At 37.2% G+C, this 27,772-nt stretch overlaps 1 protein-coding gene across 8 annotated transcripts; it reads right to left on the reverse strand.

The window, feature by feature from the left end:
- Positions 1–10: 10 nt before the first annotated feature.
- On the reverse strand, positions 11–26,479 carry LOC127161758 (interphotoreceptor matrix proteoglycan 1). 8 transcript variants are annotated; one of them, XM_051104477.1, is made up of 20 exons: positions 26,123–26,479; positions 25,131–25,346; positions 23,949–24,115; positions 23,172–23,203; positions 23,022–23,059; positions 22,838–22,938; positions 18,251–18,400; positions 16,536–16,594; positions 16,310–16,330; positions 15,998–16,182; positions 15,791–15,852; positions 13,685–15,353; positions 13,288–13,551; positions 10,303–10,560; positions 9,713–9,979; positions 8,814–9,502; positions 8,341–8,560; positions 7,974–8,184; positions 4,878–4,953; positions 11–884 (listed from the first exon to the last, which is right to left on the reverse strand). In XM_051104477.1, exons 1-19 carry the CDS (start codon positions 26,217–26,219, stop codon positions 4,914–4,916), a joined length of 4,746 nt encoding a protein of 1,581 aa, XP_050960434.1. In that variant the 5' UTR covers positions 26,220–26,479; the 3' UTR covers positions 11–884; positions 4,878–4,913. The 8 variants fall into 8 exon arrangements, with proteins under 8 accessions (XP_050960434.1, XP_050960435.1, XP_050960436.1 ...); XM_051104478.1 differs by having other exon boundaries at positions 10,303–10,557; positions 13,288–13,554; XM_051104479.1 differs by having other exon boundaries at positions 9,713–9,742; positions 10,333–10,560; positions 13,288–13,554.
- Between the last annotated feature and the right edge of the window lie 1,293 nt (positions 26,480–27,772).

The raw sequence follows: 27,772 nt of genomic DNA on the forward strand, positions 1-27,772 counted from the left end.
ATGTTGTGATACTGTAAATCAACGATGAAATGTGTGTTTTGCAAATTACGCAATAAGATGCACAAGAAAAGGGAAGTAATTGTGATATCAGACCAAATATGTATAAGAGCAATATGCAAATGAGATTTATTTCTACATACAAAATCAAGATTTGTATGAAACGAAACAAGGTGCTGGTGTAGGCATGAGATATTCAGCTTTATAAAGCTGTCTGTTTTCTTCCAACAAACACAGTTGAGATTTTATATAGATATAAATCAGCACAATTGTACCAAATGTAGAAGTGACCAATGATTAAAAAAATACATAGAGAGTTATGAGAGCCTCATTTCAGGAATTACCTTCTATAACGTTTCACAATACAACAACAATGAGAAAAAAAATATATTTAATATAGTACAAACAACTATTAAATGCTAATATATAGCAATGTTTTGTTTAGAACTTTTAGAATCTTTTTACAGTTGTTGCTCGTTCAAATAATTTATTCAACAAAGTTCTTTTCACAAGACAACCATGCTACAAAACAAAAAATGTATTCACTATGCATGTGAGACCATTTGTAATTATACACCAAAAGAAAATTGTCACATACTATGAGAAGATTTTAACATTATGACCAAACAGAAGAATAATTTCCTCATTGTGAGGAAACCTGTAAACCTTTCTGGGTGTGAAAACCTGCTCGTTTCTTATGTTCTCATGAGAACGACAAGCAACACAACCAGTAGCAGTTCAGCTTGGCTCTCCATCTGTTCAGGATGTTGGGCCACTCATTCTACAGCTCTTGTGAGTTGTGGGATCGAGGGAAGTCATGGAAAGAAAATGTCTTTTAATGGCTGGATCAGCACCATTGGAAGACAGCATGACGTGACGTCCCACCCCTGTTAAAAGAGAATCAAGTTGATTTGCGTTTTTTGATGTTGTGCAATAAATATAGGATGTTTAGCTAATAGCTACATAAATTATGTTGGACTATTTATTTATTACTATTTATTATTATATATCCTGAAACCACAGAGTGAATAAACAGTTTTACTTACAAAAGTTATGTAATATAGTAATATGTGACCCTGGACCACAAAACCAGTCTTAAGTCACACGGGTATATTTGTAGCAATAGCCAAAAATTCATTGTATGGTTCAAAATTATCGATTTGTATTGATTTTGTATGTTTGCCCACTGACAAAGAAATGATCACTCAATAATTTTAATGATAGGTTTATTTGAACAGTGAGAGAGAGAATAACAACAAAACAATCCAGAAAAATGCATTTCAATGGATTTGCATTTTAATGAGTGAAATTATTATTTGACCCCTTCGCAAAACATGACTTAGTACTTGGTGGTAGTGTTGTCAAAAGACCCGGTACTTCGGTACCAAGTCGGTACTAAAAAAAATTAAATGTTACGGTACCAGGTTTTCTTTAAGTACCGGTGGTACCGAGCACCCGGTCAACCCGGTTCTTGCTGCGCTATGCGAAAAGTGCGCAGTTGCGTCTTCTTCATAAAAGCACAAAGACACAGCGACCGGCGGTGCTGCTGATGCGGCTGCTCTGAATCCGCTTGTTGAAAAGAAAGGAGGAAGGAGCCACGTGTGGAAATATTTTGTATTTGCGACTGATGACAAGAGCAACATCATAGATCATCAGAAACCCACTTGCAAACGGTGTCATCGAAGTTCTCTCTCAAAAGGAGGAAATACATCGAACTTAATAAAACACCTCAAAGACCGACACCCAGATTTAATGAAAGTTCAAGCAGGTAAGTTTTAATTTAATTTTATATTTAGAGCTTCTGTATAAAAAATTATACGTTAAATAAACATCGTCATTTGCTTAGTTAATCGTTAGCATAAGCGCGGCTAATGCTAACGCGAGAATTAGAATAAACTTCTTTATTAAGTGTTTAATGCTCCTATAGCATTTATTAAAAAAAAAAAAAAAAAAAAAAAAACAGGACATGATAGTGTACTATTTTTACACACCTGAGGCTTTTAAATGACCCGTGTAGCTAAAATATGTGTGTTAGAGAACAAATGTACAAATGTATGGTTAATGCCTTAAAATCGGTCCATCAGAAAAGCAGTTCTTGGCTATGAAATATAGTTTGCGCAGTTTGATTAAATAAAAGTACAGTCAAATACAGTCCTGTATAGTTTGGTAAAAGATACTATTCATTAACATGACTTAATATATTATCTAACATCAAGTTACAGTGAGTGAACATTAATTAATGTGTGTGAATGTTGTTTTATACAAACATTTGATCGTTCATGTTTGTTCATTGTGCGTGAAATAATGTCAACAGATACAACTTTTAATTTAAAATAAATTATGAATACATTTTGAAATTAAGAGAATAATTGCTATGTAACACTTGTTTATTAAGTCATGTTAAATGTTATCTTTTTGTAAAGTGTTTTTAATACTACAGTTTCCGTCTGTGTAACATTGATATCTTACACTCAGTATAAGTAATCTTATCTAACTTTGTTATAAAAAGCTGAGGTTTGTTATTTACTGAAAAGTTATATATAAAGTTCTGTTTAGCTGGTGTCAATCTAATATTGCATTTAGTCAGACTCAGCCCATTGTTTTACTGAAGTATATTATATTTTCCTTTTACAGCTGCAGGCTGAAGAAGACCACGAACCAAACTCCTAAGCAGACAATGGTTCCAGATGCTTTTGAGCAGCAGAAGTATGACAAAAAGGCAAGAAAACTGAACCGAGCTGTTGCTGAATTCACATGTATGGATTAAGTGCCAGTTTATACAGTGAAAAATGGGGATTCCAGCAAATGCTTCATCACCTCAGCTCAAAATACCAGCTTCCAAGTCAAAACTTTGTTTTATTTTTGTTTGTTATAAATAAAAATAGTGTGTTGTTCAATTCATGTTTTTGTGTTTTGATTTGGTACCGAAATTGGTACCGAGAACCGTGGATTTTCACTGGTATTGGTACCGAATACTGAAATTTTGGTACCGTGACAACACTACTTGGTGGTAAAACCCTTGTTGGCAGTCACAGAGGTCAGATGTTTCTTGTAGTTGGCCACCAGATTTGCACACATCTTAGGAGGGATTTTGTCCTCTTTGCAGATCCTCTCCAAGTCATTAAGGTTCTGAGTTCTGAGGCTGACATTTGGCAACTCGAACCTTCAGCTCCCTCCACAGATTTTCTGTAGGATTAAGGTCTGGAGACTGGCTAGGCCACGCCAGGGTCTTAATGTACTTCTTCTTGAGCCACTCCTTTACTGTGCCTTGGCCGTTTGTTTTGGGTCATTGTCATGCTGGAATACAGTACCTATCCACAACCCATTTTCAATGAGGGAAGAAGGTTCTCACCCAAGATTTGATGGTACATGCCCCCCTCCATAGTCCATTTGATGTGATGTCCTGTCCCCTTAGCAGAAAAACACCCCCAAAGCATAATGTTTCCACCTTCATGTTTGACGGTGGGGATGGTCTTCTTGGGGTCATAGGCCACATTCCTCTTCCTCCAAACATGGCGAGTTGTGTTAATGACAAAAAGCTTGATTTTAGTCTTATCTGACCACAACACTTTCACCCAGTTCTCCTCTGAATCATTGAGATGTTCATTGGCAAACTTTAGATCTGAGCTGCTTTGAGATCATTGACAAGATCCTCCTGTGTAGTTCTGGGCTGATTCCTCACCGTTCTCATGATCATTGAAACTCCACAAAGTGAGATCTTGCATGGAGCTCCAGACCGACGGAGACTGAAAGTTATTTTATGTTTCTTGGTGTTTGGAGATGGTCTTAAAGGCCATTCCAGCCTTGCATAGGTCTGTAGTCTTGTCCTTGACATCCTTGGACAGCTCTTCGGTCTTTGGCCATGGTGGAGAGTTTGGAATCTGATTGACTGCTTGCTTCTGTGGACAGGTTTCCTTTTATACAGGTAACAAGCTGAGATTAGGAGCACTCCCTTTAAGATAGTGCTCCTAATCTCAGATTGTTACCTGTATAAAAGACACCTGGGAACCAGAAATCTTGCAAATTTTAATTTATAACTTTGCAAATCAATTTATAACTTTTTTGAAATGCATTTTTCTTGATTTTTTGTCGTTATTCTGTCTCTCACTGTTCAAATAAACCTATCATTGAAATTATAGACTGATCATTTATTTGTCAGTGGGCAAACATACAAAATCAGCAGGGGATCAAAAAAAAAAAAAATTCCCCCCACTGTAAGTACAGTAACGATCATGTTCCATGAAGATATTTGTAAATTTCCTACCGTAATTATATCTGAACTTAATTTTTGATTAGAAATATGCATTGCTAAGAACTTTATTTGAACAACTTTAAAGGCAATCTTCTCTGTGTTTTGATTTTTTGCACCCTCAGATTCCAGATTTTCAAATAGTTGTATCTGGCCAATTATTGTCCTATCACAACAAACCATACATCAATGGAAAACTATTCAGCTTTCATATGCTTTCAGCTTTAAATTTCAAAATATGTACCCTTATGTCGTTTTGTGGTCTGGGGTCCCATATCATTTATAATCTCATCCTTAATGGAATTAATGGAATTGCACAAATGTGCAGTCCTGCTAAAACCCTGTGACAAATTTAGCAATTAATTAAACTCCACAACATGAAATTAGAACACAAGAACATGACATTAAGTGAGACCTGTGGCCATACAGTCACTGTTGAGAACTACTAGCAATTATTCAAAGGGTGATCAATCACACTTTTAGAATTCAAATTAAACCAATCTATGCATTTATGTAACTGACTTAAAAAAAATCTGATGACTTGTAAGATTAGTCTAAGCATTTTATCAAATGTTTTACAGATGTTTTACATCCACAACACAAGGTGATATCATGAGAGATCTGAACTTACCTCAGTGACGGTCATTACAATGTGTAAATCTTCTGATTAATTCGTCAGGCCTGGTATGGTGGTCTGGTCTCGGCCTCTATAAAACAGGACAGCACATACAACAATATGAAGCCCAGATTTCGAAAGGCAAACAAAGACATCAATATCACCTGAGGGGGAAAGAACATGTCATATCCCAAGGACAAATTCACAGGTGTGTGTGATGCATCACAATTTCTGTAAAAAAGACACATTAGTAAAGGTTTTTTAGATGCAAAACAGGCTTTGTTTTAGAACATGCTGGATTTGGTTTCCTTGAGTAAAGTCCTGCTTTATGGCAAAACTGGTAGCTTACACCAATCAGGCGTAATATTATGACCACCTTCCTAATATTGTGTTGGTCCCCCTTTTGCAGCCCTGAGCCGTTGAGCCATGGACTCCACTAGACCCCTGAAGGTGTGCTCTGGTATCTGGCACGTCCAAGTCCTGTAAGTTGTGAGGTAGGGCCTCAATGAATCGGACTTGTTTGTTCAGCACATCCCATAGATGCTTGATTGTATTGAGATCTGGGGAATTTGGAGGCCAACTCAACACCTTAAACTCGTTGTGCTTCTCAAACCGTTCCTGAACCATTTTTGCTTTGTGGCGGGGTGCATTATCCCTCTGAAAGAAGGAATTCCACCAGGGAATACCGCTTCCACGAAAGGGTGTACATGGTCTGCAGCATTGCTAAAGAAGGTGGTATACTTGTTAAAGTATCATCCACATGGATGGCAGGACACATGGTTTCCTAGCAGAACATTGCCCAAAGCATCACACTGCATCCGTGGGCTTGCCTTCTTCCCATAGTGTTCCCCAGGTAAGCGACGCACACACACCCAACCATCCACCTGATGTAAAAGAAAACGTGATTCATCAGGCCACCTTCTTCCATTGCTCCATGGTCCAGTTCTGATGCTCACATGCCTGCTGTTTGTGCTTTCAGTGGTGGACAAGGGTCAGCATGGGCACCCTGACTGGTCTGCGGCTATATAGTCCCATATGCAACAAACTGTGATACACTGTGTATTCTGACACCTCTCTATCAGAAGCAGCATTAACTTCTTGAGCAATTTGAGCTACAGTAGCTTATCTGTTGAGTTGGACTGCACGGGCCAGCCTTCACTGCCCACGTGCATCAATGAGTCTTGGCCACTCATGACCCTGTCACCAGTTCACCGCTGTTCCTTCCTTGGACCATTTTTGACAGATACTGACCACTGCAGACCATGAACACCGTACAAGAGCTGCAGTTTTGAAGATGTTCTGATCCAGTCGTCTAGCCATCACAATTTGGCTTTTGTCAAACTCGCTCAAATCCTTACTCTTGCACATTTTATCTGCTTCTAACACATCAACTTTAAGGACAAAATGTTCACTTGCTGCCTAATATATCCCACCAACAGGTGGCGTGATGAAGAGATAATTCATTTCTCCTGTCAGTGGTCATAATGTTATGCCTGATGTGTGTATATTTTCTGTTAAATTATATAATTACAGGAAAACAATGTACATACATGTATAAATGACATTGTACAAAATTATCAAAATGTAAATTAGTTCAGTACTAATTGTCATGAGAGTGTGTTGAATTTCAGTGTGGGAATTCCATGGAACAATGCTGTAGAAGTAGAAACCAAGAAAAAGACCGTTACATCTAACAATTTCCTAACAATAAATGTATATCTAGCAATGTAGATGTAAAGAAGATTAACTCAAATTAACTAATTACTAAGTAAAGTGAGTAAAGACCAAAAATAGTCCACCTAGAGCTGAAAATATCTGTGAGATGGGGATTTCAAAACAGAGCTGCCTTGCAATCCCAAATTAAATATCAAAACTAGTTTTAAGTATTTAGAACAGATTGTGACCTTATTAGATGCCTGTAGTTTAAAACACTGTTAAACAGGAAGATGCGTATTTCTTATGACTCTACACTGTTTTTAAATAGTATTCTTGAATAATTTTATCAGAATTTCTACATGTGGAAGCTTCAGTAGTTAATCCAGAGCGGCTGGAAGGGGAACATCTGATTGTTAAGTCAAAGAAAAGATAATATCCCAAAGATAAAAGGCACAGAATGAAAATGAAGAATGAGATAACTCTAAAGAGGGTGTAAAATGACATGAAGAATATACAGGAAAGCAAGAAAATATTTGAGACATTTTATACACACCAATTTTGTAAATAACACTGTCATCAAAGTGCCATATTTCTAATTCACTGTGAATAGTTATCCTAATATATGTCTTCAAATAAATATAATCCATATGCTTTTTTTTGTCAGGAATAAACAATTTATTTTCTTAGTTTGTAAAACAGTTTGACTTGGTCTACATATAACAGAATCATTGGGTATTGGACCTGGACCATTCCTTTACAAAATAAATACTTTAAAAACTGCTTATGCAGTACTGATGATGCCATTATTTTATTCATCTTTGACTAGTCAATATTTTAAAGATATATTTAACTCTATGTCTTGACTTGATAAAACAAATTATCTGACCGCAAAAATTTCAGAAATTCTGACGAAAAAAGACCTGCTTACACTAGAGTTAGTGTCTTTCTGGTCCGTACACATTTCCTGCACATAGATAACAAGAGAGAAATGATGGCATAAAGAAAGGTGAGCACCCCCACGAGGCACACTAGGGAAAGAAAGGGGTCTAGTGTCACGGAGACCAGCTCTGCACATCTCTCCCCGATAAATTGCCAGAATTTACCTACAGGACATCTAAAAGGGTCGAGAGAAACAGTTAGAACATGTACAGTGGAGGATTATTCTTAAAGAGAACCATCAGAGCTACACATTGACATCATTGTGTTTACATATTTCCACAGAACAGAGTAACGTTTCATTGAAAACTTCAAATTATCAAAAAAGCTACCAAAAATACTGGAGTACTGGCAAAAATGTCAAGTTTGCCAACGTATAGTCAGAAACTTGATTTACCTAATTAGAAAATACTAGATCTCACATTACAGACAAGCATTCTATTCAATTCCAAAACAGAATTGAATTTAGATTGTGGAGTCTAAATGTTCACAGCTATATGTGGTTGTTCTCTGAGGTACCTGCAAGCGGCACCATGACCTGGTACAATCTCACACTCTCCTCCATTGAGACAGAAATCAGGCTGGACCACACAGAGGCTCTGACATGGCAGTCCATCCACCGTTACGTAGCCTGGGTCACATAAACATTGCGCTTCCTTTGTCCAGAGGTTCACCACGCATTTGGAAAATTCATTGCAGGCAAGAAACTTGCAAGGGTCACCTTGATCAGCTAAAATGAAAGAAGAAATTAGACTCATCTCTCTTGTAGCAATTTATTGAGCTTCTGAGAGAAATTCTTTCCATGTTTCTGCTTTCTAGACAGACTGATGCAGTTTGAAATGAACAGAAATGGCCAGCGAACTAATGAACTGATGAAGACTCTTACCTGGTTCTATGTCTAGGGAATGGCTGTCAATCTTTATGTCCAAATTCTGGGATGCAGCATCACAAAACTCCTCCAAGACATGCTGGACAGCCTGAGTAATGTTGTACGGTACAGACTTGGCAAATTTCACCTTGCTATTGACCACCACACTTCCGTTTCTGAAGTTTAAGATCTCTAACTTCTTAAAGCCTGTTAGGTTAGACTGTAGATATGGGAGTAGCTGTGCACAGAGGAGACAAAAACATAGTTTATGTATGTTCACCATGCAAAACTGCAGGAGTTAGCAGAATCATTCATCTTTGAAAAGAAAAAATACTGTGATAGTGATGTTCACTATAAGAAATTGTTTCAACGAATCAAAGAAATAAAGAGTTAAAGTATGTCCTCTTAATGTAATATCTCACTATTAATGAGAAGTCCTTAGTTAAAGATGTTAATAATAAGCTAAAAGAAATCGAAACCGCTGCACTCACCAGTTCAACAAATTTGTTTTCCAGTGATCTGTATTCTTCAGAGCTCTTATTGAAAAGGTCTTCAGAGAACATCATGTTTGTGACACGCAGACTGAAAAACACAACTAGTTCTTTGCCTTTGCTAGCGGTGGTCATTGAAGGAGTTGTGAAATACTTCAGTAATGGTGCTTTTGTTGTCTCCAAGGGATATCCTTCATTTGGAAAAGAATATCCATTGTCATAACTCAAGAGGTCAATGGTCTCTGTACCTACTACATCTATTTGGTCTAATTCAGTGGCTAAGTCTTTTAAATGGATAAATGGGTCTTCAGTTTCCACATTCAGCACTTTGTCATTTTCTGACTCAAATACAATGTCCTGGGCAACAGTTGGTTGTACTTTTTCAGTCTGTGAATCGTAATCCTTTTCTACAGATGGTGGAGTAACGACTGATACATCTGTTGGGACAACTTCCTCAGTTTCCACATTCAGCACTTTGTCATGTTCTGTCTTCGTATAATTAAGTTCCTGGACAACAGTTGATTGTACTTTTTCAGTTGGTAAATCATCTGTAAATGCATCTGTTATGACTACATCAAAAAGTTCAAAGTCTGCAGGTGTAGTTGTCAAAGGTGCAAGTGTCTCCAAGGGTTGTGATGCCGTCTCTTCCGCTTGTTTTACAAGGACACCTTCTGTCAGAGTGTCTTCCTCTGGGAAACCATTAGTGATAGGTTATAAATTACATTTGAAGCAGTAAAATTTTGTGCACCAGTATGACTGGTTGTTTTATTTTCTTTTAGCCTTTTTTATGCCTCAATTCCAGTATTAAATTTAAATAAGAAAAGAATTAGACATTTTTAAAAATGTCTTTGACCAAACATTTGTATTGAGAAACACATAATATAGCATGGATCTCTCACCTGTCTCGGTGAGCTGTGGTTCCTCAGTACCTCCAACAATAGAGGGAAAAACCTGGACAACAGTTGATTGTACTTTTTCAGTTGGTGAATCATAATCCTTTTCCAAAGGTGTTGGTGTAATGACTGATAAATCTGTTAGGACTCCTTTAAATAGTTCAAGGTCTGCAGATGTAGTTGTCAAGGGTGAATCAGTTTCGAGTGTCTCCATGGGTAGCGATGCAGTCTCTTCTTGTTCTATAAAGAGATCTTCTGTCCGAGTGTCTTCTTCTGGGGAATCATTAAAGATAGGTTAAAAATTACATCTGCAGTGCAAAATAGTTAATTTTTTGGAACAGCTTGACTGTTCAGCAATAATCTTAATTCTCTTATCCCCTACAGATTTTAGAGTTTATTTTCTTATATAGCCTTTTATTCTCAAGTCCAGTCTTAAATTTGAATTATAGAGCCTATAGAAATAACTATACATGTGTCCGGGTTTTAGATCATAGCTAAAACTTGGTTATCGTGTTAACAAATTTAAATATAATTCTAAAAATCTCTTTGACCAAACATTTGTATTGAGAAACACATGTAACATATAGATCGCTCACCCGTCTCTGTGAGCCTTGGCTCCTCAGTACCTCCAACAACAGAAGGTAAATCCTGCACAACAGTCGATTCTACTTTTTCAGTTGGCGAATCATAATCCTTTTCCAAAGGAGTTGGCATAACAATGGATACGTTTGTTGGGACTATATCAAAAAGGTCAAAGTCTTCAGGTGTAGCTGTCAAATGTGCAAGTGTCTGCATTGGTTGTGATGTAGTCTCTTTCTCTTTTTCTACAAGGACATCTTCTGTCAGCGTGTCTTCTGGGAAATCATCAATAATAGGTTATAAATTACATTTGATAAAATTGCATTTTGAGTATTAGTATGACTGTTTAGCATAAATCTTAATTCTCTTATCCTAAAAAAAATGAGGTAGAAGACCTAAAGCAGCTGCTGTCACTTCTGTACTTGATTGTCTTATTTACTTTTAGCCCGTTATTCTGCCTCGACTCCAGTTTCAAATTTAAATTAAAGCTTCAAACAGCGTTGGAAGGGCTATTGCACCCGGGCTCACTGCTACCCGTGGCTTTAGGAAAACAGCGAAAGGTGAGCAATATGCATTTAAAGTGGTAAATATAGGAGGAATATGTCAAAGTCATTTATATGTGCCAAACTTCCTGCTGCCAGCTGGTGGCGTTATGACTATAACTGAATATTGGCATGTAGATGTCTTCAAGCCTGGGCTCTTACCAAAGATGTGAAGTCTAGTGTAGGTTGGACATTGCATGTTTAAGGTAGTGGAAAACAAGTAATTTGCTGTTGCCAGCAGGTGGCACTTTAATTGTAACAGAATTTTGGCCTTTAGATGTGTTCAGGCCAGGACTTTTATGGAACAGGTGAAGTTTGAGGCAGATCAGACATTGTATGGCTGAGTTATAAGAACTTCCTTTTACATGGTGAAATATCAAACTTTGTCAGGTCGGCACAGACATGTCCTTTAACAAAAACTCAAGATCTTGGCAATTTAACATCGCAAAGGCCTTTACAGTAAACTGACCAAATATAATGTTGATGTCATTAAATCTCTATGAGAAGTTTGTTACAGCTTAAAAAATGCCACTTCCTGTTGCCAGCAGGTGGCACTATGACTATAACTGAATATGGTCATGGGCATGTGTTATGAAACATGAATTTTGGTGCAGATCGAACATTGTACTGTATGCCTGAATTATAACAACTTGTTTACTGGTGAAACATCAAAGTTTGTCAGGCCACCACGGACACGCCCTTCAACGAAAATGCAAGATCTTTGCAATTTAATGTCACAAAGGGAATTGGATTACACTGACCAAATTTGGTGTTGATCTGGTTAAATGTCTAGGAGGAGTCTGTTCAAATACAACATCTGAAAATGGCACAGAACTGTACATGTATGTGAAATATAGCTTGAGGGGCACTTTGCTGAAATTGTATAGATGACATTTTGCCACACCCACTTCTAAAAGCCATATCAGTAGTACATTTTTACCACTTTTGGTGTGTGCAAAGTTTCACGAGTTTTTGAGCATGTTTAGGCCCTCAAAAATGCGATTTTTGGAGGAGGTTAAGAAGAAGAAGAAACTGAGCACCACTGGTGCTCTGGCCCTAATTAGAGAGCCTGTAGAGTTTTGTAATCAGATCTGTGATTGGGAACTATAAATATGTCACTGTTTCAGATAGCTAAAACTTGACATTTTCTAAATATCTAAAGATATTTCTAAAAATATGTTTGACCAAACATTTTTATTATAGAAACACATATACACTGTAAAATCTAATTAGTTGGGCTTACTTAAAAAAAGCATGCAAACCGATTGCCTTAAAAAAACTAAGTAAAGTGAAATAAGAATAGTATGTTGTACTGACAAATGCTTAGTTAGTATAGTTTACTTACACGGGAGCTCTAGTAACTAAAAAAGAACTGTAGGGGGTACTTGATCATTTACTTTAGGCTTACACTTGACTTTGTATCGCTACTCACTCCCAGAGTGCATTGCGGCATGAATAAATTATGCAATTGCTTTGTTTTACTGTTGTTGTTTTTATTTGCTAATTTTATTTACTGACTTGTGTCAGCAGTAACACAACAAAAAGAGAAAATAAAATAATATAATGGTTATTGTCACAATTAATAAAAATAAATAAAATTGAATTGTTACCATTGTTGTGATTCACATGCTGAATGTTGAAGTTTGTGACTTGAGCACATTACCACAAATATTAAAAGATTGTCTCAACCCAATAAAGTTTCTCAAGGTGTTTATGAAGAACAATAAAATTGAAAAAGATCATTAATAAAAATAAAAAATACATTAGCTAAAGAATTGGAAAGATTTAGCTAATCGAAATATCAGAACTCGAAGGTTACCTTCTAAAAGCAACCAACTTATTACTTTTCTTCCCTTGAAATCAAAAACTATGACTTCATGTTGCATTGCTGCATCAATAGGAAAAAAATTATAAGAAGAAAAGCAAAGTTCCAAGTGCCCAACCAAACGGAACATTAATCACTATAATGGTAAGTAATTAAAAAAAAAATAATAATAATAATAATAAAAATAAATAAAATAAGACACACCAACAACATTTTACGAAAATCAACATCAATTTATGAAGTCAGCTTATGTGATGTTCTCTCAAATATATAGTTGTATTGAAACAACATTCAAGATGACTTTGGGAAATGAGTGAATGTAACTATGAAAAATAACTGCAGATTAACAATTGCCACCTCAAAAAAAAATTGCTTTTCTTCTTCTTCTGTTGTTATTTTGCAAATTAGCAACATATTAGTGCACTGCTGCCTCTCACTGGTTTATTAATGTTATTGGTTCCTTTGTGGCTACTTGAATATTTTAAGTAAGCGTCACTCAAAGTAGTAAGTAAACTTTTACTCGCTTGAAAGTAGCTGTAACTTAATAAAACCTAGTAAGTATAGCAACTAAGTAAAGATAACTAATTAAATCTAAGTAAGGTAAACTATTGGATTTTACAGTGTAGCTCTCTCACCTGTCTCTGTGAGTGGTGGCACCTCAGTATCTCCAACAACAGACGGTAAGTCCTGGACGACAGTTGATTGCACTTTTTCAGTTGGTGAATCATAATCCTTTTCCAAAGGTGTTTGTGTAATGACTGATAAATCTGTTAGGACTCCTTTAAAAAGGTCTAAGTCTGTAGGTGAAGCAGTCAAAGGTGGATCAGTTGCGAGCTTCTCCATGGGTAGTGATGTGGTCTCTTCTTGTTCTATAAAGAGATCTTCTGTCCGAGTGTCTTCTTCTGAGAAATCATTAATGATAGGTTATAAACTAGATTTGAAGTACAAAATAGTTTGGTGTTTCAGACATTTTCAAAGTTAATTCTAAAAAACACATTTTTTATTGAGAATCAAATACTGTAGATCTCTCACCCATCTCTTTGAGCTGTGGCTCCTCAGTATGTCCAACAATAGATTGTAAGTCCTTATCTTTCTTCGAAGCGGACTCTGTGATCATTTCAGGTAGAGATTCTGAGGGAGCTGGTATAGTAGGGAAAACATCCGCCACTTCTGGTTCTGAGGTTTTGTCCTCTGTAACCAGATCTGGTATCTCAAGAACTCCCTCATTAATCTCAGGTCTGGAGAGTTGATCCTCAACCCCAAAGCCTTCCACATGTTCAGGTTTACCAATGTCTCTGCCTGGTTGAATGCTGTCATCTGGCACAAAGGGCAAATTATCACCATCTTCGGGTTGGTAATAATCAATATTCTCAACCAGGTAAATTTCTGTGACAGAAATCTCTGGTGGTCTAATCTTAATCATCTCTGCAGGAGGTTTGGTTAAACCTTCAGTAGTTTTGGGAACTTCACTCGTGATCTCCACAGCGGGCTGTTCAGTTTTGATGCTGCCTTCATATTCAACAACATCAGCAGGTTCGGATTCATCAGCTTTTCTTTCAGGTTCCACCCTCTCGCCTTCTTCTGTTAACTGAAGATCCTCCTCAAGTTGTACTGTCTCAGTTTCTGGCTTACTGGTCGCTTGAACATCATCCTCTTGTTTCACTTTAATCTCCACATCAGTTTTATGTTCCCGAACATCTTCTTTTGATTCTATAATGACCTCTGGTGCTGCCTCTAAAACTTTTTCTTCAGGTTCTGCTACTTCATCCTGTTTAGTTGATTTTCCAATCTCATGCTCTGGTTCTGGTAGGACAGCCGTTCCAACAGGCTCTAAAGTGCCATACTCAGCATGAGTTTCTGTTACTATTGTCACTTCTTCAGGTCGTAATACCTGATCTTCTAAAACAACGTCTTCAGTTACATCAGTATCTTTGTTAGATCCAGTTACTTCTACAGTTTCTGTTGTCACAACCTCTACCTCAGGTAGATCAACCTCAGACTTGGTCTCGTCCTCTGGTTCAGCCATCACCACTATGGTCTCATCTTCCTTTACTGCCATTCCAGTGTCCACTGGTTGAGGCACCTCTGGAATTTCATTAGAATCTGTCACTTCAGTTATTGGATCAATTGGTTCAGTTGAAGGTTGCAGAGTGATGCTAAAGTCGGTTGTGACAGCCATCTTTGGTTGTTCAGACCTAGGACTAATGGTTGTTGCAGTGGTGAACAAAATGTGGGCGGTGGTTACTGGGGGAAATATGATGTCATCTTCTGGTATCGTGTTTAGGTTAAAATCACTATCTAGTGTAGATTTCTCTGTAGTTCTAGGCTGTTCTTTACTCGGGGGTATTGCTGAGGCAGCAGCTGAAGATGTTGGAGTCAAATTGTTGTCTTTATCAGCAATAACATCCGGTTTGCTGTCATCCTCACTTTGAACTTCCTCTACTGGTGGAACTTGAAAAATTTCCTTTATGAGTTCACCAGTTTCCACTTCAATAGTTTCAAGCTGGTGTATAATGACTGCATCACTGTCAGGTTCAACTGTTTCTGATTCTGGTTTTACTGTTGTGGTGCGGTCTGTGTCCAAAGGTGGGTCTAAAATGGTCTCCAAAATATTCTCATTGTCATCTGATGAAAAATGAACTTCAGTCTTTGGTCCTTTTGTTGGAAAACTGAGGTCACCATATGAACCTTGATCGAAGGGCTGCAAATTGCAAACAGTTGTGCAATTATGTTATTGCATTTAAAGATGTTAACTCTGTTTCATAAACATATAAAATAAGTAACAAGGAGAACAAAAGAATTCAAACATATAGATCTGGTCCTGGATGCTGATTGGCTGATACAGCACTGCAGTCTAAATAAAATATGCAATTCACTTGCAGGTATCAAGTGTTCCCCAGCTGCTGTATATATTACTATTAACCCTTAGTTTACATGTATATAGTTTACAAATATATATTTTAGTGGATGATACTTTTAATTTTTTAAGCAATAAAGCACTTGAAGCTATGCTATATGTCAATATGAAAGGCATCACAAGCATTTCTCTGTGACCTGTGGCCCTTTAGCCATGACTATATTGACAGTGTAGAAAGGTCTCTTGTTCCTAATTACTTAATGATAATTGACATTAGTCACCTCAGTTATAATGTCTTCAGAAACCTCAGTGACAGGCAATATGGTTGAGAACTGGTCTTTGCCTGATGAGAGAAAATGTGTACACAACTTATAAATACTATGCAATGATAATCAAACAAGATGTTTTTTAATGAATTGTAAATGGAATTTATTATTATTATTATTATTATTATTATTATTATTTGTTTGTTTTGCATATACATTTACCTGTCTCAAAGGTCAGTGAATTAAGATCAAGAAGAGATGCCTTTTTGCTCAGTGCTTTAACTATCATATCCTTCAGACTTGGTCCTGTAGATGAAACATCCGTGCCAATATCCAGATTTACATCAGCAATGGTAGGTGAGGTAGTCTCAAATACAGCTGTGTAAACTGCAGATAGTCCTCCAGGTCTAGACAAAGAGAAGCAATGTACATTTATATTTGGGCATTTTTATCCAAGCAATAGAAGCTGAAGGTGATGCACACAAAGACTATACACATTATGCAACACATATAAACACATTATCTAACTTTTACCCTTTACGTGCTTCTGCCTCACTTGCATATAGGAAATGAAACAAAGAAAAAGAAAATCAGATGCAACAAGTTATCAGATATGTACCCTAATTAAATGGAAAAAGAATACAAACACAAATAGGCTTATAATTTAGTGTCAATGTAAATAATTATTTTCACAGCAGTAATTCAGAGCTCAGGTGATAAGTTTGTGAACAGTGAAGTCATATTAAATGAGTACACCTACCTAATTCTTAAAACACTGACATTCATAAATCCAGGTAGGTCAGCAAAAGCATGTTGCATCTGCAACAAACAAACAAGCATGCAGTTTATCATCTTATGTTGCCTATATGAGTGTATAGGCAAATGTATTAACCAGTACTGCCAGAATCTCCAGCAGATTCACAGAATGTGAACATTTTTAAATCTAGTTCCCAGCATGCTTGGCATAAGAATGGATAAGGAGAGTCAATGTTGAAATTAAGTGTTATTTTATGTGTTGTGGATGGCTATATGATGATATACACTACACTAACTCTTTTTGTCAGCCTTGTAATCATGTTAATTTGCTCTTGCAATTATAATTTCTCCGAGATTTTAAGGCTTGCAGGAACAAATTACTCCATTTAGCACATAAATGGAGAAATGCGTAAATTATATATACAACTGCATCTCAAAACATTTTAATATTGTGAAAAAGTTCATTTTCAGTGAGGTGTGACATGGAAGTGATCAGCCTGTGAAACTGCTGATGCACTATTGAAACTTCAGCTCATCTGTATGTTGTTGGATCGACTGTTTCTCATCTTTCTCTTGAAAATATCCCATAGATTCTCAGTGGGGTTCAGGTCAGGCATGTTGGCTGGCCAATCAAGCACAGTAAGTTCATGGTCAGCAAACCACTGGTGGTTTTTGCACTGTGGGCAGGTGCTAAAGCCCTACTGGAAAAGGAAATCAGCATCTCCATAAAGCTTGTCAGCAGATGGAAGCATAAAGTGCTCCAAAATCTCCTGGTAGACAGCTGCATTGACTTTGCACTTGATAAAACACAACGGACCAACACCATCAGACGTCACAACACCCCAAATCCTCACTGACTTCAGAAACTTTCACACAGGACTTCAAGCAGCTTGGATTCTGCGTCTCTCCAGTCTTCCTTTAGCCTCTGGGATCATAATTTCAACATGAAATGAAAAATTTACTTTTATCTGAAAAGAGGACTTTGGACCACTGAGCAACAGTACAGTTCAATTTCTCCTTAGCCCAGGTAAGATGCTTCTGACGCTGTTTCTGTTTCAGGAGTGGCTTGGTAGCCCTTTTTCCTGAAGACGTCTGAGCGTGGTGACTCTTGATGCACTGACTCCAGCTTCAGTCCACTCCTTATGAAGCTCTCCCATGTGGCTTTGCTTGACGGTATTCTCAAGCTTGCGGTCATCCCTGTTGCTTGTGCACCTTTGTCTACTCAATTTCTTCCTTCCAGTCAACTTTACATTTAATATGCTTTGATACAGCACTCTGTAAACAGCCACCCGTTTCAGTAATGACCTTCTGTGACTTACCGTCAGGAGGGTGTCTTCTGAACCATTGCCAAGTCAGCAGTCTTCCCCGTTATTGTGGTTTAAAAGAACAATAGATACCTGGAATTTATACTGTAGGGATGGAGGTTTAATAAAACTCAAATGTAAATTAGACTTTTTTTTTCATTTTTGACTTTCATGAGCTGTAAGCTCTAATCATCAAAATTAAAACAAAAACACTTTAGAAATATTTTACTTTACATGTAATGAATCTAGAATATATGAAACTTTCAGTTTTTGATACATTACAAAAAAAATTAAACTTTTTCACGATATTCTAGTTTTTTGAGATGCACCTGTATTATTGAAAGAAAATCATATGCACACTTTCATTCCTCAAAAACACTGAATTGTGGATCATTGTTTGGTCATTTGCACAAACCTGATCCTGAAGATGCCTTGACAGGTCAAGATACTGAGGTGAATCTGTGTCTCTCAGTATCTCCTGATACCCATAGTCCAACAGTGTAACGCTGAATTCTATGACTTGATGTACTGGCTGCTCTGGAACTACATTGTGAAGATCCAACTCCTGCAAATGTATTACAAGAACTATTTAATAATTACTGCAACAATGTATAACTCCCCCATAATTCCCCAAAAGGTTTTCACAACTTTCCGGGTTAAATATTTTATTTTAAACATTTTAACTCAAGAATTTGTGCAAGTGCAGAAATAAGAATTTGAAAAACAATTCCCTTTCCTCCACTACACACCTACAAACTGTTCAGAACATCATTCTCTATACTCCATCCTCTGCCACCACCTTCCAGTTCCTCATCTTCTAGATCTGAGCCACTCTCACTCATATCAACAAATCAACAATACATCTCTCACTACTGAAAAGATTCTATCCGTATTTGAAGGAGCATAAAATTTGCATAAAAATAATACAATTTATATACTCGTCTTGTTTTACTCTCCCTGAACTCTGAAACCCTGAAAAACTCCCATCTCATGTTCTCCCTCAACTTCAAAATCGCCCTATATCGCTGTTCTACCTTTTTTTGTTAAGGGTGTTTGATCTTCTTTGCATGTTCACTTTGCAAAGACTGGGTCGGTACTTCTGCGGCGATGTAGGATGATTTTGAAATGATTTTTGAAGTTGAGGGAGAAAATACGATTGTTTTTCAACATACCTTAACTGTCTTGAACCTGAATGCACAGAGTTCAGTGAGAGAAAGACAAGACGAGCATTTGACATTAAAGGGGTCATCGGATGCCCATTTTCCACAAGTTGATATGTTTCTTTAGGGTCTTAATGAAAAGTCTATAATATACTTTGGTTAAAATTTCTCAATGGTAGTGTAAAACAACACCTTTTTTACGTTGCCAAAATCAGCTCTGCAAAAATCATCCTGTTCTGATCAAGGTTGCTTTAAATGTTGATGAGCTCTGCTCACCCCGCCCTTCTCTTCTCTCTGTGGAGTGACGAGTCTGTTTTCTTTAGCCGCATGTGCCGCGTTTAGCCATTGAACTTGCTAGCACGTTATCAGGAAAGGGAGTAAATGACGACCACTATGTTCATTGTTACATCCAGCAAAACACAACACCTCAGTCACTCAGTCGGAAATATTCTTGTCTAACTTGCATCCCTGCTCCGGCATCGAAACAGTGATCAACATTAATGTTCAAACAACATGAAAAAGTTAACTTTGCATCCAGTGACCCCTTTAAAAAGTATTTAAATTGTATTATTTTTATGAAAATAACCAATTATTTCGCTAGATAAGACACTTCTTCCTCGGGTTGGGATCGTTTACAACATTCAACAATATCATACAACATTACGCATTTGGGATCGTTTGAAGCTGCATTTAAACTGCATTTTGGAAGTTCAGACATGGGGCACCATATCAGTCCATTATATGGAGAAAAATCCTGAATTTTTTTTTTTAAACATAATTTCTTTACGACTGAAGAAAGAAAGACATGAACATCTTGGATGACAAGGGAATGAGTACATTATCTGTAAATTGTTGTTCTGGAAGTGGACCCTTAAGCAGGCTCGGGTAACCCCAATGCAAAAAAAAACAAAACACACTTAACACTTAATTCTACAGCAGTTGAAAGCCAACTTGTCTCGCTGCTTCCTTTACTGTCAAAACCCATAAGGTTATGTTCAGTTAGTTCTCTACTTTCCTTTACAATGACAATCTCAGGTACTTTTTTAAAAAAAGCATTGTTAGCCTATGGTTCTGTTGGTACCAGCATAGCTCTGCGATTCAGTGTTTCCCAAAATCATAGTTCCAATGAACATTCGCAGGCAACACTGCAAAGGTGGGGTTGGAACTACAGCTCCTGACCTGTGGTTAGTATGACATCCAGACTTAAATAGTTAATGCTCAACTGCTGTGGTTTAAACGATGTCCAACAATGTTCCTACAGTTTTATGACCAGCTAGTTTATTTCTCAAAAAAATCATTTTACTATGGTAGTTAGGCACCCCTATCCGTAACTGAATATCTGTGGCTGGCAAGAGCTAAATCCAAATAATCAGTTTTATTCATTCTGCTGGTCCTCTTTAATGCCACTTTAAATCACCAGATCCTCTCTGACCTGGGCATTACAGAGTCTACCAAATAGGTGGCTTTAGTATTACCTAATAAGTTAATCCTTCGACGTTTCCTGGAGAGGAGGGCTGTCTGAGTCATTTACTGGAGTGTCTTAAGGTACAGTGTTTGGTTCCCTCTGTTTCTTTACATACACATCCTCACTGAGCTCGATCATTAAGGCAAATGGCTTCTCTCATCATTTCTTTACAGATGATATGCAGTTTTACCTGTTGTTCCAACCTGACAACACCATCTCAGCTTGTATTTCTGATTGCCTTTCAGACATCTCATCCTAGATAAAGAAATGCCACCTTCAGCTCAACCTTATGAAAACAGAGCTCCTTGACAGAGTCAACCTGTCAGTCAACCACAACATGACTGTTCAACTGGGTTCAACACCAACAAAGACAGCAAGGAACCAAGATATCAGGTATAATGAAACTGATTTCTTCGGGCTACTTCTTTTTCTGGAATGTAGAGATGAGGATGATGCAAACCAGGTATAGCATGTTACTTTAAAATTGTTTGGAAGGCCTATTAGCTATAAGACTCTAATATAGCAAGCATTTAAAAAAAATCCCAAAGCAAAAATGTTCAAAGCTGGAATCAACCTCAGATGACTAAGTTAAACCATGCAATGTACTGGAAAATTCCTGGCTACTTGGAGAGAAAAAATCCAATATTCTACCAACCTACTTAACTGTGTCTTACCATATCAGTGGGCTTTGTAGGGCTAAATAAATCACTGACAATTTTTGGAGGCATTGATCTGCAGTAGTGATCACCAGCAATCAGGCTCCCATGCAGTAATGATAGACTGAAGCCAGATGCTTTGCGATACAAGAAAACCGCACATTGTAAACTTCCATCACCGTGAGAAGCTTGAAAGATTTTCCATACTCAAAGATCTTGCTCTAAAGTTACTTGAGGCAGCCATTTCTCTATTCTAGATGTATCTTTTGGTTTCTAGGATGTGAGAAAATGACTACATTTATCAACACAATTAGGTGTAAAGTTATCAATGTGGTGGAAAGGCATAGGTGCAGATATAAATAGAAGGGTCAAAGAGTTTGCAGGAGAAGTGACTCTCAAATCTACACTATATCCACTAGGTCCATGATACAAAGCTGGAGTAGACCTCTGCATCCACATAGGTAAGATCTATTTCTGAATTGTAAACCAGGAGTGTCTGTTCCTGTCCTGCCAAGTTTAGCTCCAAATTGCTTCAGCATACCTGCCATACAAGGGCTGTATTACAGTTCAGTTTTTGATTGCCTTTCCTCACTAATCTCTCTAACCTCACTTTCCTCACTAACAGGCCTCTGTTTCATGGCCTCAGATGTGTCATTGCTTAAGTTACGCAAAAGCCCACTACTGGCAGAACCCATGCAATGGGTTTAAATGGAATGCAATAGGTCCTAGATGACTTGGAATCCGCTATGGAGCGGTTTTACTATTTATATATTTTTTTCCCTTGCAAATCTATTTATGCACTATTCTATAGACTTATATAGATACTAAGCTATGCAAACCTTAGGAAATCACATTGTGTGATTCATTTTAAATAGTCTCTTCTCTTAAATTTTGTCTTAAAGGGAGACTCCTACATATATTGTTATTTTTGTCACCCGCAAAAATAACCCTTTTTATTGCGCTTTTTTTTAAATTCTGACAATAGTTTTTTAATGCCAAAAGAGGGTTTGCGCTGGCAAAGCTGTTAGTAAATGTGGCCCCTAGAACAACTGTCTACAACAGGGGCATCCAATTCTGCTGGTGGACGGCCACCTTCCTGCAGAGTTTAGCTTTAACACCAGTTAAACTCACCTGAACTAGCTAATCAAGGTCTTCAAGATTACTGAGGTTCTACTTTGCCTTGACACACTCATGAATTCCCTAAACAGTTCCTCTCAGGGGAATCCCTGCTCCCATTTTGAAGTGTGTTCCACCTCATCAAATGGACAAGGGAAGTTTGCATGGACAGACCCTTGACCCTTTGATTTTGAGGGAGTAAAGACATTTCCAAGTTGAGTTCCAAATTTTAGTTTGAACTATAACATTAAACACCTCAGCCACCACCAGCAACCCTCATTTTCCAGCAGACAGTTCAGAGCAGTGCATTGTTGCAGCAGCTGGACCTGCACATAGCTCTGATGGGCTTTGAATTTGTACACCTAATAAAGCTACGAGGTAAATAATGCACAATATATTTAGCAAATCTGTACATTCTGTCTATGTTAAGCTTAGGCCAAGACTTATTGACCTGATGTTCATTGCGTAAAATTACAGCAGAGCAAAGGCTGCTTGTACTTTAAGCAATGTTTTAAAAAATACATTTCAGTCAAGTACTGCTGCCAGTTTTTATAGTAAATGTATATAAAGTAAATGAAGTATGTAAAGTAAATTGTGCTCCAGACCTGTGAGGCAGTAGAGGTGCTTGTTGTAGTGCTGACAGTAGTAGATTGATCTGTGGGAACAAATTCATCTACTGCTGCTTCAGTCAGGACTTCCTCTGAACCTGAACAACAGAGATTGAGATTAGTTAAATTTACTAAAATGATAAGGACTTCTTAGTGAATACTGAAAATAATTCAACTATACCTTGTGGTCGTTGAGTTGTTGGTTCTCCAGTTATATTTCTATAAATGTAAAATGAATATGTTTAATGATATTAAACAATCACGGTTCATCATTTGTTCTATAGATTGTGTGTGTGTGTGTGTGTGTGTGTGTTTAGAAGAGCAGTCTTACCTTTCTGATTTTCCACTATTCATATTCACCCTCTATAAAGGAAGAGCAAACACATTACAAAACAAATTTGGCTTGACTAAACGTTTAAATAGTTCACCCAAAAATGAAAAAGTAATCACCCTAAGGCCATCCAAGATGTAAATGATTTGCTTCTTCATCGGAACACTCACCTTTATTTCTACAGCAACAGATTTGGAGAAATCACTAGTTCACCAGTGGATCCTCTGCAGTGAATGGGTGCCATCAGAATGAGAGTCCAAATAGCTGATAATAGCTGATAGGTTGCTTCCAGCTAAAACATAAGATCTCTGTCTATATTACTTTCTCCAGTAAAAAAGTCATTTTGCCTGTTTACAGGTGAAAACAGTCCAAAACAGCTCTAAACAAATATGTTGGTGGATTTTGATGTGAGAGGACAACAGGAGATGGACCTTTTTACTAGACAAAGATTTACTACAGATTATGAACGTGCAGTTTTTCACTTCACAGGATGTTAATTGATGGACTAAAATGGTGTGATGTTTTTATCAGCTCTCATTCTGATAGCACCCAATCACTGCAGAGGATCCATTGGCAAGCAAGTGATGGAATGCTAAATTTCTTTAAATCTGTTTTGATGAAGGAACACACCAATATACATCTTGGCTGGCCTGAAGGTGAGTCAATTTTCAACAAATTTTTATTTTTGAGATGAACCATTCCTTTAATTTATTTTAAAATATGTTATATGGCATCTTTTGACTGTACAGTATTATGTGAATTTTTTTATTAGTTTACCCTGTAGATCATGTCTAAGTGTTCCTGTGAATTGCTGAAATTCATGGCGAGATCTGAGATGCACATAGAGTCATGCTGGCATTTGTGGACCCATTTCTGGTACTCTAAGCTGCTCGGAATTCTGTCCAGAAAGATCCGGAACGCCTCCCATACAGCCTCCTGGCAAACTGACAAGGTAAATAAATAAGTGTTCAGGTGAGAAATGTTACAGTGTACGTAAAAATCTTTCTGGATCGGATTGGTAGGTAAAATATATTTTTCTAAATTGCAAAGAAATAAAACTGAAGTTACACAACAAAGGTATTTCATATTTCATAAATAATTACTTGTGTAATTTTGACTAATTATACCCATTTATTCTCTGATACATAGCGTACTGGGAATATTTCTCTACATCTTAATACAGTTCTCATAGATGGGTCTATTTTATGACTAACTGCTTATTTATTTATGCATAATAAAACATTTTTTTTCCTCTCTTTTCTTCTCTCTCTCTAACTTGAAAAGAACATTTCAGTGAATACAGTATGTAATTTGGGCATAGTTTAATGTACAGCAGATTTGGACATACTTCTGTTTGATGTACTGATTTTTCAAGGCAGGCATTTTATTGTGGTGAAATTTATGATAATTTACAATGTGAAACAATATGGCTTGCAAGTTTTTGGTCCGTCTCTGTCTGTCTCTGCTGCCTGTTCCCAAACTGTGACTTAAAATGACTGTCCGTTTCACATAGATGTGTCCAGTTTTTGGATCATATAACAAAATTATTTATTTTCTCACTTTAATTCACATACTGAAAAGGGGTACAAAAGCACTTTTGTTTGTTCTTTGTTAATGGTAATTTTATTTACAAACCCAAGCTCAACAGTTCTGAATTATCTAATATAAGTGAAAAACACCCTTAAGGAGAAGGCCAGCAGTACTACTAGCACATGCTACAGGCAAATCGGATGTCTCATTTGTCTGACACACCCATTTCAAGTCTCTACTAATGAGCTAATGACCTGAATCAGGTCTGTTTGTTACAGGAGACATACAAATTGTACAGAGTTTAGAGGGCAGCTTCCAGGAACAGGGTTAAGAGCCAATGCACTAAACAAAACCGCAGATGCATTTAAATGGGTTAAACTTTCTAACATAGACGATATTCCTTTTACATGTTTTACATGCGTGAGTTACCTCTCAGTGTGTAGTATGTTTGATGGCTTGCTATGACTTCCCTCATTGTCTCCTGTGGACATACTTTCACCTCTGAATGGAAGAACTCTGACCTCTTGATGCGATGCTTTTCCATTTCATACATAGTCCTCACCCCCGAATTCTGCTTTGGTGGGTTTGGCAGGTTTGTTAAGCTGATAGCGGGAAGGGACTCTGATGGATTTAGCCTGCTTCGGTCTGTAAGAACAACAACAAAAAATTAATTCGTCAAAAATAAAAGGTTAGTAACTTTGTTGTAGCTTGCCATATTTCGGTTAAAATATTCTTTATGAGATTACGATTTCTCGGCTCCCAAAACCTCCATGGAATTACAATACACAGTCTTTTGCCACAGCTAGGATATTATTCATTGCTTGCAGATTTGTTTCTTCACTGCTCGAAGGTCAAATGCGTTTTGGTGAAAAGAGTGAATCTGAATTTGTCCACATGTTGAATTTGCCTGTTGATTATCATCTAGAGATTTTTTATGTATCTTGTGAATATGCAAAACATTTGTTCCTAAAATCTGTAGACACCAGGTCAATCTGAGGACACATGTTAAATTTTGTTGTTGTTTGGTGATAGAGGGCATTACTGGGAGAAAAAAGCTAAAAGCCCACATGATCTATTCTTTTAAATTTATGGTAATTTTCTCTACTTTCCAATTCTGTTCACATCTATAGTCATTTGCAAGGGTATATTTGAAACTTCTTGTTGTTTTATTTAAAACAATTTGCAAAAAACACTATATGAAAACAACTTAAAACACAATTATATGTTATTTATCAAAACAAAATTTGGTTACATTCTACACATATTGGTGTCCAATAATTCCATATCTCTTCAGTAAGTTACAGTACTAATCACAATATATGTCCAGAAGTGCCGCCTCATTTTTGACCGTAACATTTAAACATTTAAACCAAATTTTCTGTCCTTATCTACCGTCTTGTGATAAAAGTTGACTTTGTTACCTTGAATTCCTGTGACGGACACAATAAAGAAGAAGAGTGTGAAGAGATGCCCACATTTCAAAGACATGCTGACTTCAAGTCTTACATCTAACCCCATGCTGTATTGAAACAGCACAAGTCTTCAGGTGCAAAGTCCTTTTTCTTGGATATATCCGTCAGAAGCAGGAAACTCCATTATGTTCCCTGAGACCTAGTAGCCAAGCACTGAGACCTAAAATGGAAATGAACTAAATTAAAATGGATTTTCGGTGTCTCACAGAAGACAAAAATATGAGTGTGAAAATCAGAAACACAAAGAACGCAAGAGAGACTAGGTACAGATAAACGATACTAAGACTACTAAGACGTAGTCTTGGTGTAGAGGCATGACATTGTGTGACAGATTACGGTGAAGTAGTTAAAAAAGCAAGATCTGTTTCTGGAATAATCTGATTATCTGATGCTCAGACATAATCCTGCTTTACCCGTGGCCACCCACCTCATCCAATTAGTGGCTTTTCCATTCAAGCATCCCAATTCATCTGGCTACCGCACCGTCTCTGACCTCAGGAAGTAGCAGCGCTCACCCCCGTACTGTACCACTCGTACCTTCCATGTGAGTGTATGTGTGGACAGAGCTGCCAATGATTTGTAACCTTATTGTTGGGTTTAAAGTTGGTGCTCATTTTCAAAAATGGATGCTATTTAAAGCCTGTTGAGTCTGACTGCTTTGAACTATGACCGCCATGAAAGGGATGAGTGGATGAAAGTAAGTACCACTTCCATTGACGGTCCAAAGGCTTAGTCTATAAATACAGTACTAATGCCTTGCTGTTGGATAAATTGCATGTCACTGCTGTTTTCTTTTCTTTTTTTGTTTTAAATATCAGTCCACAAATCAACTGGTTTTGAAAAATCATTTTTATGGTCAAGAAGTACTTGCTTTAATCATTTCAGTCTTTAAATAGCAATTAAGTAATATAATTTTAATATAATATTTTATGTGTAATTTAAAGTTTGTAATATTTGTAGTATGTCATATTAATTATGTGTATATGCACATAATTGATCACGCTAAAATTTTAAGGTCAGTAAACCGTTTGTCTTGCTTAAAAAAAAAAACAGTCCTTTGCATGCCTATTTAAGTACATTTTATTTTTTATGTTTCATTTCATCTTTAAATGACACTCTGATCAGAGGTACAGGCTGGAGTGTGTTTACGGGAACACTTCAGATGACGACAGAGAGGTTACGTCATCAGATGCTGAGGATGTCAACGTGACTCTGACCCAGACTCCAGGGTTACGCTGACTGATACTCGTGTGTCCATTTCCGTCAACATGGTGCTCAGTTTTTATACTGTGAACTCTGAAAATCCTAAATTCATTGAAAGCTAGTGTGTAATCTACAGCCGTCATTCAATAATTTGTGCTTCGTCAGTATAGTCCACACATAAACCAAACATAAAACCAAATCATCTGGTCACTGGGGTTCCCCAGGGATCAGTTCTTGGACCCCTCCTCTTCTCCATATACACTACATCACTGGGACCCATCATACAGGCACATGGCTTCTCCTACCATTGCTATACTGATGACATCTTTCATTTCAACCAGGTAATCCAACGGTAGCTGCAGGGATCTCGGCGTGGATGAAAGAACATCATCTGCA

This window comes from Labeo rohita, unplaced genomic scaffold, assembly GCF_022985175.1.
Source record: "Labeo rohita strain BAU-BD-2019 unplaced genomic scaffold, IGBB_LRoh.1.0 scaffold_73, whole genome shotgun sequence".
In the NCBI taxonomy this organism is placed as follows: Eukaryota; Metazoa; Chordata; class Actinopteri; order Cypriniformes; family Cyprinidae; genus Labeo; species Labeo rohita.

What these genes read in the sequence shown, in the direction of transcription:
- LOC127161758 (XM_051104474.1), bottom strand. Translation starts at nt 26,219, where the DNA reads ATGGGGTTAGATGTAAGACTTGAAGTCAGCATGTCTTTGAAATGTGGG. An exon ending in GTCCGTCACAGGAATTCAAG is followed by an intron (nt 25,347 to 26,122) that starts GTAACAAAGTCA and finishes TTGTTCTTACAG; the next exon opens with ACCGAAGCAGGCTAAATCCA. An exon ending in GCACCTCTACTGCCTCACAG is followed by an intron (nt 18,401 to 22,837) that starts GTCTGGAGCACA and finishes ATACATTTGCAG; the next exon opens with GAGTTGGATCTTCACAATGT.